Source organism: Diabrotica virgifera, chromosome 4 (assembly GCF_917563875.1).
Source record: "Diabrotica virgifera virgifera chromosome 4, PGI_DIABVI_V3a".
Taxonomy (NCBI): Eukaryota; Metazoa; Arthropoda; class Insecta; order Coleoptera; family Chrysomelidae; genus Diabrotica; species Diabrotica virgifera.
Window position 1 is genome coordinate 221,064,313 of NC_065446.1, and position 14,054 is coordinate 221,078,366.

At 31.8% G+C, this 14,054-nt stretch overlaps 1 protein-coding gene across 1 annotated transcript in view; it reads left to right on the forward strand.

Annotated features, from left to right (window-relative positions):
* The window catches only part of LOC114326404 (dynein beta chain, ciliary-like), a 328,677-nt gene extending 315,284 nt beyond the window's left edge, over positions 1–13,393 (forward strand). Inside the window, exon 24 of the mRNA XM_028274767.2 lies at positions 13,083–13,393. Within this exon, the coding sequence (XP_028130568.2) occupies positions 13,083–13,323 (241 nt within the window). The 3' untranslated portion in view covers positions 13,324–13,393. The remainder of the gene's footprint in view (positions 1–13,082) is intronic.
* The last annotated feature ends 661 nt before the right edge of the window (positions 13,394–14,054 follow it).

Sequence of the window (14,054 nt, forward strand, 5' to 3'; positions counted from 1 at the left end):
AAACAAAAGTTGCTTAGAATTAATCAGTTTTCCCACTTCCGGACTTATTTTAAAGTTATATTTTTTCACCCTCGAAAAGAGGTGAAAGTCCCCCCGGGGGTAAAATCACACATCGGCAGAATATCACTTTTTTGTTTGACATATTATCTACGGGTCTGCCAAATTTCATGTCAATCCAAGTGGTTTTTTAAAATTTAGAGCAAAAACTGTGAGTGAACATACTAGGTATAAACAGTTATTTTTGCAATAAATTATTAATAACAAAGTCGGAACGTAGTTTAAGCTATCACGACTAGTGGAAGTCGATTTAGTGTATAAAAATACTATGAAACAAACTACAAACTTGCTGTAGATAGCGCAATATTTCGAGCTTTTAGGCGAATAAACAAATGTTTTGTTATTATCAAAATAAGAACATGTTCTGAGCAATCGTGACTAGTCGCATTCGATTCAGAGAACAAAAATACACCAGAGAAGACCTTAACACTATCAATTTATTTTCAGGGTTTCTAATAATTCCTCAAAAATAACTAATTTTACCATAATTTGTTAATAACAATGAAACGCACCATATTTGGGCTTCCAGACCACTTCCATTGTATTCAGTGACCCAAAAAACCTATAATACCACCATCAAATCACGGCGAGCTAGAATTTCCCACGGGACCCTCTATGTTGTGACTAGACCATATAGCTTGTTCTATGATTCTCATCTCAATACTATCAAATGGCTTTTCCTAGTCTGCGAAGACAAGAAATACGGGTAGTTGGTATTCATTTGCCTTCTCTACCAATTTTCTTATTGTCAGGAGAAGGTCTGATGTACTATATCTTAGGCGGAAGCCAGCCTGTTCGACCGGTTGGTAATTTTCAATTTTGTAAGTCAACCGATTGCTAATAATTCTCATAAATAGTTCCATAATTAGATTTATTTTCAATTTTGTAAACCAACCGGTTGCTAAAAATTTTTATAAATAGTTCATAAATGGATCTATAATTATGTAGGCCATATTTGTCCCCCTTGTGGTGTAAGGGTAATTAGACTGGAGTTCCCGTCTTTAGCGTTCTTGCTATTATGAAGACTTACTGTTAGTTGTTTTCAAGACCACGGAAATTATACAGTCGGGTCCTGGAGCATTATTATTTTTTAGCTCTTTATATGTCTAATCCCTTTATAGTGCGGCAGATTCGTGCAATATATTATAAGAATTGCACATTTAATGATACAAGCGTATAATTTGGTCCACACATCTGCACAAATAAAGGTTCAAATTTAGATATGATGCCATCTCAGATTTTGCCTTTTACAAAAATGGCGGTCATTCAAAATGGGCGACTATACATATGTGACTAATAGCACGATATCTTTTGAATGAAAAGTCCGATTTCAACCAAATTTGGTACGTAGGTTCGTTTTGTGATTTACAAGATCGATGCCATAAACTGGAAGAATCGTTTTACCAGAAGTTTTGGTTTTCCTGGTTTTTTATGTAAAACTCTTTTATATTATGTAAATAATTTATTTTCAATTTTTTCACCCTGTATATATTAATTTTTCAAAATGGTAATACCACTATTGAAAAGAGCGTAAGAATATGTTTTAGGGAATATTTTGAACTTTGTAGTTATGTTAATTATAATTACCATTTAATAAATGCATAACGTATCTTCACATGTACCTGTTGAGTCCGCGAGTCTTTACCCGTGCGTCATTAATACCTGGCGAGATAAAACACATACTTTTTATCTGGCATCATTCTCTTCCATTCATGAAACTCATGACAAACCAGCTGCCGTTTGTTATTAAGTAACAACACATGTAATTTTTATGAACCATCTAGACTCAGTGCATTGAAAAGAGATAGGTACAAAAAAAGACGATTCGGTATGTTTTCATATTTTAAGCACAATTTGTTTGACGTTTCTGATTTGTTTAATTTTGTGGCTGTCAGTCAGTTGAACTTTTTGCGGTTTTTGTCGAATTTTTGCGTTTTGAAATTTCTTTATATTACACAAACAGTTGTTTTCACAACTAATTTTATATTGGACTTTGAAATTTTAAGGTAAAAAATTATATTTAGGCAATTAATATTTAAAACATACAAAGCTAACGTCATTCACACAGTAAAGAAATGACTGTGTTTAGATTTCCGTCAAAGTGAATAAAATAACAAAAATAAAATATGTTATTGGATTTTTTATAAATTGTTTATTTATTTATTAATCAATAATAATAAAAGAATTTATTAAGCTACTTCAAATGTAGCTGTAATTCTGCGCAAAAATTTTGAAGCAAAACTTACATTTGATATTCTATATATTTGATAACGTCAAATTTTATAATAAAACCCGTAATCGGAACAGTAGCCACTTTCTGTCAGTTGTTGTTGCGTGAAATAGATTTCCGACTTATTTCGTATGCTTTAAGTGATGACGCACGGGTAAAGACTCGCGGACTCAACTGTATATGTGGCAGATTCGTGCAAATATTATAAGAATTATTGTACATTTAATGGTAGAGTCATATAATTTGGACAACATATACTACACTTACAAAAGTTCAACTTTAGATATGAGGCCATATCAGATTTTGCCTTTTACAAAAATGGCGAGCATTCAAAATATCGGCTATACATATGTGACTAATAGCACGATAACTTTTGAACGAAAAGTCCGATTTTAGCCAAATTTGGTATCAAGTTTCTCTTTTTGATGAGTAAGATCGAGGTCTTGAACCGGAAGAATCGGTTTACCAGAAGTTGTGTTTTTACTGTTTTTTATGTAAAAATATGTTGTTGTTTTTTTCAATCCTCTCACCCTGTATATATTAATTTTTCAAAAAGGTAATACCGCCATTGAAAATAGTGTAAAAATATTTTTTAGGAAAGATTTTGAACTTTTTTGCTATGTTAATTACCATTTAATAAATGCATAACGTATCTTCACATGTACCTATGTGCGGTAGATTCATTTTGAATGCCTGCCATTTTTGTAAAAGACGAAATCTGAGATGGCGTCATATCTAAATTTGAATCTTTGTATGTGTAATGTGTGTGGTCCAAATTATATGCTTTTACCGTTAAATTTACAATAATTCTTATATTATTTGCACGAATGCGCCGCACATAGGTTCATAGGTACATGTTAAGATACGTTATGCATTTATTAATTGGTAATTAATATAAATAAAGAGTTCAAAATATTTCCTAGAAAATATTTTTACGCTCTTTTCAACGTCGGTATTAACTTTTTGAAAAATTAATATATACAGGGTGAAAGAATTGGTAAAGGAACAACATGTTTTTACATAAAAATCAGGAAAAACAAAACTTCTGGTAAATCGATTCTTTCGGTTCAAGACGTTGGTCTAACACATCAAAATAAGAATCTATATAACAAATTTGGTTGAAATCGGACTTTTCGTTCAAAAGTTATCGTGCTATAAGTCACATATGTATAGTCGCCATTTTGCATGCCCGCCATTTTTGTAAAAGGTAAAATCTGAGATGGCCTTATATCTATATTTGAACCTTGACGTGTGTAGTATATGTGGTCCAAATTATATGCTTCTACCGTTAAATGCACAATAATTCTTATGTTTGCACGAATTTGCCACACATAGGTATTTGTGATGATACGTTATGCATTTATTAAATGATAATTAACATAACTAAAAAGTTCAAAATATTTTCTACAAAATATTTTTACGCTCTTTTCAATTGCGGTATTACCTTTTTGAAAAATTAATATATACAGAGGGAAAAAATTGAAAAAAAAAAACATATTTTTACATAAACAACCAGTAAAAACACAACTTCTGGTAAACCGATTCTTCCGGTTCACCATATCCCTCTTGTAAATCAAAAAGAAAACCTATATACCAAATTTGGTTAAAATCGGACATTTTGTTCAAAGTTATGGTACTATTAAACACATAAGTATAGCCGCCACTTTGAACGCCAGCCATTTTTGTAAAAGACAAAATCTGAGATGGCCTCATATCTAAATTTGAACCTTTATATGTGTAGTATATGTGGTGCAAATTATATGCTTGTATCATTAAATGTGCAGTTGTTTCACATATCGGCCGCACTATTATATTTGGTAGTAACTATTTCTGATCCCGCGTTTTTTGTTTTTCTAAAAGTAAAGATGATTCGCATTTGATTCCAGAATGGGGCCTCCACTATGTGTTTATACGTATTTTAAGTTCAAATAAATCTCATCAGTGCCTCTACACAGGTGCTGTGATGAGATTTATTTGAAATCGAAATACTTATAAGCACATAGTGGATGCCCTATTCTGTAATCAAATCTAAATCATTTTTCTTTTAGTTTATTTTTATTCACCTTTGTGGGTAATAGTTCGCTAAAGATTATTATTACGGTGAACGACAAGTCGTGAATGCAATTACAGTCGAACCCGCTTATTAGAATACCGGTTAAAGGAATATCCCGGTTTGAGGAATAAAAATTTTGATGTCCCGAAACGTTTCTAATAGCCACCAATGATCCATTATTAGAATATCCCGGTTATAGGAATACTTTTGCTTGGCACGAAGGGTATTCCCATAAGTGGGTTCGACTGTATAGATTACATTGCCGACTAATTCACCACCCTGTCCTGCTTTATATTTCCACCTTAAAAACCGCAAAGAATAATAAATCGAATTTTAGTTTTTGTCTTTTTTGACTTAAGTTTTATTTTTCTATTTGCATATTATATATATAATTTTCCATTCATATATTTATTAATTAGTGTATTTTGTATTTATTGAAGTACAAAGTTTCTCCAAAATTTTTTTGCGTTTTGTTATTAATTTTTACACAAAGCCATTGTTATTTGTAGGTAAATATTTACTGCATTTTTTAGTATAAATCTCAAAAGCTTATTTTTTTCATTCTGATTCTTCATTACATCAATGTTAATTAAATTTCGAATTAAATTGAAATTGGAATTTTTTCGTCACATATATTGAATTTTTTGCTGCTTTGTTTAAATCTGCTGTGAATTTTCAATACCATTTTATATTATTTTGATTAATACCTTGTTCAATATGTTCAGAAAATAAGTGACTAATTTGCTTTGTTTAAGTTCCATCTTGTTTTACTTTTTTTTGGAAATACATATAATTATTAATTCTTATTTCTATTATTATAGAAAAATAATTAGATCCTAGAATAGTTATTCTTATTTGACAATTATACACTGTGACCGTAAAGTATGGAACAAATTCTTTTTTAGCTAAAAAGAGTATTTTAAGAAATAATCCTGAAACACGTCGATTTTTGATTTTAATTTATCGTATTTTAAAATAATATTCTAATATACAGGGTGAATTACTTTCGAGTAATGACGTCACCGTCATTTTTTTTAATGGAACACCCCCATTTTGTCTCAATTCTCGGATTACTCTAGCTGAGCTGATTCCAAAAATGTATCACATGTTGGTTCAAATTGGTACAGGGTGGACAAAAATACAATAGTTTTGTGTGTACTCATAATATTAAATTTTAATTAATTTTTGATATTAAATTAAAATATTAAATTAAACAATATCAAAAATAAATTAAAATCAAAAATTAATTAAAATATCAAAAATACAATAAGTATTTTTGATAATATTGTTAATGTAACTAACGCGTTACTTTATGAACACACAAAAGCTATTGTATTTTTGTCCACCCTGTACCAATTTGAATCAACATGTGATACATTTTTGGAATCAGCTCAGCTAGAGTAATCCGAAAATTGAAACAAAATGGGGGTGTTCCATTAAAAAAAAATGACGGTGACGTCATTACTCGAAAGCAATTCACCCTGTATATTAGAATATTATTTTAAAATACGGTAAATTAAAATCAAAAATCAACGTGTTTCAGGATTATTTCTTAAAATGCTCTGTTTAGCTAAAAAAGAATTTGTTCCATACTTTACGGACACATTGTATAATGTAACTGAATGAGAGGATTTACAATAAAACACCTATTGCCAACTTATTTTTTTTTAGAAGGAATGGCAATTTTAGTCTCCCGTTAATAGAAAAGGTTAAATATTGTGTTTCAAAATCAATTCTAACTAATTACATTTTTGGCTAACTAAAATTTGACGTTTCGATTTCCACTCGAGAAATCGTGTTTAAAAAGATTATTTAAGAATTTTGTTGAAAAGAGTGTGTAACTGCTAGGTTATTGTTAACCCTTAAGTACTAACGTCTTAAATCAATGACGTAAACACTAACTAACCGCCTGACAGACGGATTTAATATTTTAGTGGTAATTTTTGTTTTTGTTAAATATTTTAATGCAAAAAAATATCTCGATGACTTACTGAAAGTATTAATTATCTAAAAAACACAGTAATTACTCTAGTTTTTCTGTATTTATTAAAATAAAGAACATTATAACAATAATGGAAGGATTGTTTATGTACCTTTTTACTCAGGAAAAAAAGTGTGATAAAAATTAAACAAATTAAAGAATCCTAATAAAAATTTATAATCGAGTTAAACAAAGAGTAAGAAAAATGAAAATAAAAAGGTTTTTAAAAAATATTAAAACAAAAAAAACTGACAGGTACTATAGTTAGTACAGTGTAGCAATGGTAGTCAGTGGCAACATTTTCATCACAAATTGATTCCACTTCGCTTATGTCGTCTTCTACCCCATCAAACCATTCAAAAAGTTTCCTCAGGGTCTTTATTCTCTTATTTGATGTTTTTTGACGAACTGGGGCACATTATGTCTAATGACGAACTGGGAACAAACACTAACACCCCGTCTATTAGACGGAAATCACACTTTGAGCCTAAATATCTTTCGAATAAGAACCTGCCGCAAATTGCCGAATTCAATACTACTAAAGAACAACCCAACTTGAAAGTCATAAACGGGTGACCTTCAAAATTTTCTAAGAAGGGAAATATCCCACTTTCGACAAGCGATGCCGTCTGAGAGACGGGGTGTTAGTACTTAAGGGTTAATGTTATGTCTTTTTTAAAAAAAATTGGAAGTTGACTTGCTTGCGGCCATTTATGTAAATATGTGAGGGTAGAATTTTTGTCCTCATGGAAATTCAAACTTTGATTATTGTGTTTCTGCATTATTAATATGTCCTTAAACGTTTGTGTGTGGGTGATAGTTTGTGTATTGTGTTTGTGTGTTGCATATATGCATTGTGTATGATTAAAGATGATGTTTCTCAGGGTTTCTTAAAATGTTAAAAACAGTGGGTCCCCAAGTCCATGAGTGTCCCGTTTCTATCCTTTTGAGATAACTACGGTGTGTCGCGCGGCTGTTATCAACAATAACATGAGACACAGCATTTGTGTCTCACGACAGCAAACGTGTTAACACGGTATTGTTGGTATATTCTTGTTATTGACTTCTTCATTTAATATTGGCAAACAAAGCCTGTTATATTTTGCTGATGGGTTTGTTTGGCTAAGATGAGCACCGCCTTTTTGATTTTTCTCTTTCACATGTCTGTTTTTTCATGATTACTGTTGCATCTTTCCATTAAGCTCTGTGTTCATTCAGGCATGTCTGCTTATGTGTTCTGTTGAACTGCCTGTTTTAGATATTGTTTTAGATATTGTAACAGGTGGCTCTTTCAGGACGACAGCCTCAGTAAAACACAGGTTAAAAACAAAATAAGTATATTTAAGATAATTACATACACCGGCAAAATTAGCCGAACACCTTAAAAGTGGGACATGTTTGATGTCTTGGATTTCCTAAACCACAGGTCCGATTTGAATGATTATTTTAGTACGTTATAGCCTTATTATTTAAGAATATCGTTGTAATAATATTGTTGCTACACAGGTAAATATCATTGTATACCGGGTGTACGAATCATACTGTGTTTTTTTCTTAAAGTTTTGAACGCCCTGTGGAATATTCTAGCATATATAAAATATTAAAATTAATACTTGACTGTAGACTTTGGCTTTCTTAACATTTTTCTTTTTAATTCATTTACTTATGTGAGATAATAAAAAAGTTATGTGCGTTAACATCTATCCATGTTTTTCATCAATAAATCCTCATAGTATGGGAGGAAAGTATGCTAAATTTGTAGTTACCCGAGCGTTATGGGGACCTATTGGATTGTGAAGAGTATGTGCTAAAATCAGAACAAGGTTAAGTTAAGTTTTCCATAAAGTGGGGGACTTTTAATTTTTTAATTTAATTTTCCATTTGAAACAAATCATTTTTCTCCGATTATAGCGCTATCTATCCATAATTCGAAAAAATGTGTCGAATTAAAGTTGCTTATTTTTACGTAAAAAATCCAAATCTGCAATAAAAATTGGGGGCACCTATTTAAGATTTTAAATTAAATCCCCCACCCCACCTCCGTGGGGGCTCGTGACACCCCACGGAGAGGGGTAAATTAAAGGGGTAAATAAAAAATTTGAAATAAGAACCCCGCGATATTTCGCGAAATGAACATCAAATCGTAAAACTACAAAATACACATATTCAACATTTTTCAAAAATCTACCGAATGGCACCAAACACGACCCCCCACGAAGGTGGGGTGGGGGGTTACTTTAAAATCTTAAATACAATCTCCCCATTTTTATTGCAGATTTTGATCCTTGCCGTAAAAATAAGTAACTTTTATTCGCAATATTTTTTCCAATTATGGATAGATGGCGTATAATCGGAAAAAACGATTGGTGGAAATGGAAAATTAAATTGAAAAGTGGAGAGTCCCACACTTTATGAAAAACTTAACTTAACTTTTTTTGGTTTTAGCACCCACTCTTCACAATCCAATAGGTTCACATAACGCTCGAGTAAGTAATTGCAAATTTAGCATACTTTCCTCCCCTACTATGAGGATTTATTGATAAAATGCATGGTTAGTTGTTAAAGCTCATAACTTTTTTATTTTCCAACATAAGCAAATGAATCAAACAAGAAAATGTTGAGAAAGCCCAACTCTACAATCGAGTTTTAATTTTAATATTTTTCCGAACTTAAAGAAAAAAACACAGTATGATTGTAACACCGGGTATAAAATGACATTTATTTATATAGCAACAATATTATTACACCGATATTCTTAACTAATAAGGCTATAACATACTAAAAGAATCAATCAAATCGGACAACAGGTTAAGTAAATTCGCGGCATCAAACATGCCCCATTTTTAAGGTGTTCCGCTAATTTTGCCGGTGTGTGTATATACAGTTCAAAATAAATAAATTAAAATATAACTCTATCTTCTGCAAAGGAAAAATAACATCGTATTTATTACTCTCATCAAAATATAATAGTAGTATTAAAACGATACGATAAACAACACAATATATACAATAAAAATCTCTCTACATGGAATCAACATAGCCATACGTTCAGACCAGGAGACATCACATTTCAATTCATTGCGATAAGACTGAACAGCGACATATATAAACAGCAACATAAATAAATTTTTAGCAATGCAAGCATTCAAAACAGATATAATTTGACTCAAACTTTTAAAGGCGGTAAGCAGAATTGCTATTTTATTTTTGATTAAAAGGTTATTCGGGTTCAAAAATTGCAATTTTTCGATTTTTTGAAAGTTCAACCGCGTTTATCTCGAAAACTATGCATCCTACGAAAAAACTTGTAGGAACATTTTTTGGTTAGAATGACCCAAAAAATACAAAAAAATGTTTTGTTTTGCGAGAAATCGCTGCTATGTAATTCCTCAACTTCTTTGTTTATATCAATCTTATCGACATCCGGATCAACTGTTACCCAAAAAATTCGTGTTCTACGGGCCAAAATACATAAAAAACTTGGGTAAGTCCATCTGAATTAAGAAGGCCGTTGTACCCCCCCTGGCGACAGGACTAATGAAGACCTTTTCTGTTTGGAATGATCCAAGAAACCTAAAAAAACTTTTTTCCATGCAAAAAAAAAATAATTTTAGGAAAAAAACAAAAAAAAAAACGTTTAAAAAATTTTTGACCACCTTTTGGTCCTGGCAACATGCAAATTTGTTAAAAGGAGCCCTTTTTTAGTAAGATTGCGCAAGAAATTCCAATCGGAATATTTTTCCTAGCGGGTGCGTAGTGGCTTTCTGGACTATGTTGTTAGGTTTGGACAGGATAGATCTGAGTGTATTGGTTGTTTTAAATGTTAATGTGATATTGTACGTATTTCCTATTTTGTTTCATTTTTCTGAAAAGCCCTTTACATAAATATGGTATTGTTATCATTTTTGAGTGCCTTCTTGTGAGAATTTCTGGATTGCTTGTGATGTTATTTCTTCTATCATGTGGAACTCCTTGTTAATAAATTATAATGGGTGGTCATTTTTTGTTAAATCCCTTTGTTAGTAAGTTTTTCTTCTTGAAATGCCTTTTCATTAAAGTATGTGTTTTGGGCTCTATCATGTTGCCCAAAATTTTTTATTTAGCATACATATTTTTTAACACTTTGGCTCCTATATGAATCACCGGTGATACATCAGCTTGAGTCGCTGTTATACCGGCATACATTTGCATAGACTTCTGTCTGGTACCAATCACATTGCGGCTATAAATTTATTCTCCGATCCATAGGTGTCACTCTGGACAACTTAAATATCATAGCGGAATAACTTTTAGGTGAGATTGGCTTGTGACCACCGGTGATTCACATAGTATATGAATTAACCAGAAGAGTATAGTTTTTGTATTTTTCGCGTGGTACCCTTCTGATTTATTTAAAGGGGACATTTTTGAACATGAATCCGCAAAGAAACCGAATCAGAACATATTTCATACCGGGGCGGGCTCACAGTATGGACTAAATAGTTGCCCAAATGCTCCGGCGCTGTGTTTGGAATGTTTTCAAAAAAGACACTAAGATATTATTTTTTATCTATTAAAATATATCTTTTGTTTCTATAACTTTTTATAATAAAATATTCAGCAAACAATGCGTGATTGTTTTAATTATAGTCGTCAAATCTTGCTATTTTCTTATTATACTTTTGCAACTTTACTAAGATGAATCACCTCTGATTCCCATTTGTCCGACATGCTGTTAGGTTCACTTACATCCCATCGGCACACTCTGTTATTTAAACTAGTTCATTTAAACTATACTCTGCATGGTATCACCGGTGATATACATGGTCCAGAAATAAACCAAGAAGGTTGATCACCGGTGATATGTAAGGTACCACAACGCAGAATCATCACAGTATCATTGGTAGCCAAAGTGTTAAAACTCGTCTGTATCTAAAATAATGAATTTATTCAATACATATACAGGGTGTCCCGAAAAGAATGGTCATAAATTATACCACACATTCTGGGGTCAAAAATAGTTCGGTTGAACTTGACTTACCTTAGTACAAATGTGCTTATAAAAAAAGTTAGAGCTCTTTGACGTTACAAAATGAAAATCGATTTTTTTCAATATATCGAAAACTCTCAGAGATTTTTTATTGAAAACGGACATGTATCATTCTTATGGCATGACCACCTTAAAACAAAATTATAGTGAAATTTGTCCACCCCATAAAAAGTTTATGGGGATTTTGTTCCCTTAAACCCCCCCAAACTTTTGTGTACGTTCCAATTAATTCATTATTGTGGTACCATTAGTTGAACACAACGTTTTTAAAACTTTTTGCTTCTTAGTATTTTTTCAATAAGCCAATTTTTATCGAGATGCGGCTTCTGTTTTACTATATTTACATAAAAGATTTATGGGGGTTTTGTTCCTTTAAACCCCCCAAATGTTTGTGTACGTTCCAATTAAACTATTATTGTGGTACCATTAGTTACACACAGTGTTTTTAAAACTTTTTTGCCTCTTAGTCTTTTTTTGATAAGTCAACTTTTATCGAGATGTGGCTTCTTTTTCAAAATATACCAACAAAAAGTTATAAATAAATTTTCAGATTATTAAGAGGAAACAGTAGCGATCAACAGGCAGCGAAAACGCATTCCAAGATTGCGGCTGTAATTTTGAATATTTTTTCGAGATATTTGGCACACGTATTCGTAATATAATAAAGAATGGCGGTACAGATCCCAATTTGAAAAATATATTAATATGTGGAAATTACTTTGTAATTAAATAAAATATTAAAAAAACGATCCTGTACCGCCATTAAGAAGAACAAAAAAATACACTTTCTTCAAATAAACTTTTTTATCCGAGGCCTAGATTTTGTGTCATTTTGGAACTACTAAAAATTTTTATTTCATTAGTAGTTCCAAAATGACACAAAATCTAGGCATCGGATAAAAGAATTTATTTGAAAAAAGTGTATTTTTTGTTCTTCTTAATGGCGGTACAGGATCGTTTTTTTAATATTGTATTTAATTACGGAGTAATTTCTACATATTAATATATTTTTCAAATTGGGCTTTGTACCGCCATTCTTTATTATATTACAAATGCGTGTGCCAAATATCTCGAAAAAATATTCAAAATTACAGCCTCAATCTTGGAACGCGTTTTGGCTACCTGTTGATCGCTACTGTATCACCTTAACAGGTGTCTATAATCATCCTTAACCATATACAAATATGTGGTGGATTCGACAAATATTCAAAATATCCCGATAAACACTGGCTTATCAAAAAAGTGCCAAGAGGTAAAAAAGTTTTAAAAATATTGTGTTTAACTAATGGTGCCACAATAATAATTTAATTGGAACTTACATAAAAGTTTGGGGGGTTTAAGGGAACAAAACCCCCATAAAATTTTTATGGGGTGCACAAATTTCACTATAATTTTTTTTTAAGATGTTGCTGCGATAAAAATTCCTCATGTCCATTATCCAAAATCGATTTTCATTTTGTAACTTCAAAGGGCTGTAACTCTTTTTGTGTGCAATATTGTATATAGGTAAGTGAGGTTCAATCAACCTATTTTTGACCCCCGAATATGTGGTATAATTTATGACCAATCTTTTCGGGACACCCTGTATATCATACTGTATATTTGTCACTTGACTGTGCTAAAGTTTTAGCTTGAACATTTTTTATTTATTAGTTTGGCTTTGGTGTATTAAAATTAAATTTATTAATAAGATTTTTATAATAAATTAATTATTATTGTTTCTGTTATTTAGGTGGGACGTACAACTAAATAGCATAGCAGATGCGAAATTAAAGGAACTGTTTCCTGTAGTTCCAGTGATATTTATCAAAGCCATAACTCAGGATAAGCAGGATCTAAAAAATATGTACGACTGTCCAGTGTACAAAACAAGAATGAGAGGTCCGACTTTTGTGTGGACCTTCAACTTGAAAACCAAGGAAAAAGCTCTCAAATGGGTATTAGCTGGAGTAGCTTTATTGTTACAGATTTAAATTATAGTTGATGTTACTTGATAGTTATATAGTTTATATCCAATAAAGGATTTTAGTTTTGTTAATTGAAGCCAATATCTTATTTCCTATTTGCAATATTTTACGAAAGATTTTTATTTGTGTTATCTTCGGCAGGCCGCACATCAAAGAAACATGAAACGTAAATCACGTTTCATGGAAATAAAACACTGCTAAACAAATAGACGTCCGGCCATTTATGAAACTCTCCGAAAATAAAAATATTTTATGAGCATGAATCACACTGGTTTCTTTGGTAGGCGGACTTCAAGATTTGTTTACCTGTGTTTTATTTTCATGAAATGTGTTTTACGTTTCATGTTTCATGTTTTACGTTTCATGTTTCTTTGGTGTGCGGCTTGCCTTAGGGTTTTAAAATATTTCTTGGGAAGAAACGGTAGAATGGAAAATAAACATTATTAACCCTAGTCACAGTATAAAGAGGGACAGTAGAACGACTCTCCGAAAAATTGGAAGTAAAATTTTTAGTCGCGCATGGCGACCGCGCAATGTTCTTAGTCGCTTTTGCCCCACTCTCGCATTGCTAGTCGCATAGAAAAGTTCGGATTTTAACAGGGAAAACCCGCATCCACCACTGGTGAATTACCAATTGCGTACTGCCGGTATTACTTCTTGAGATCAAAGTGCCGACATGGAAAAGGTTTTGCTGTGCCCTAGTACTGCACAGTGTGGTATGACAAATCCATGCGGCA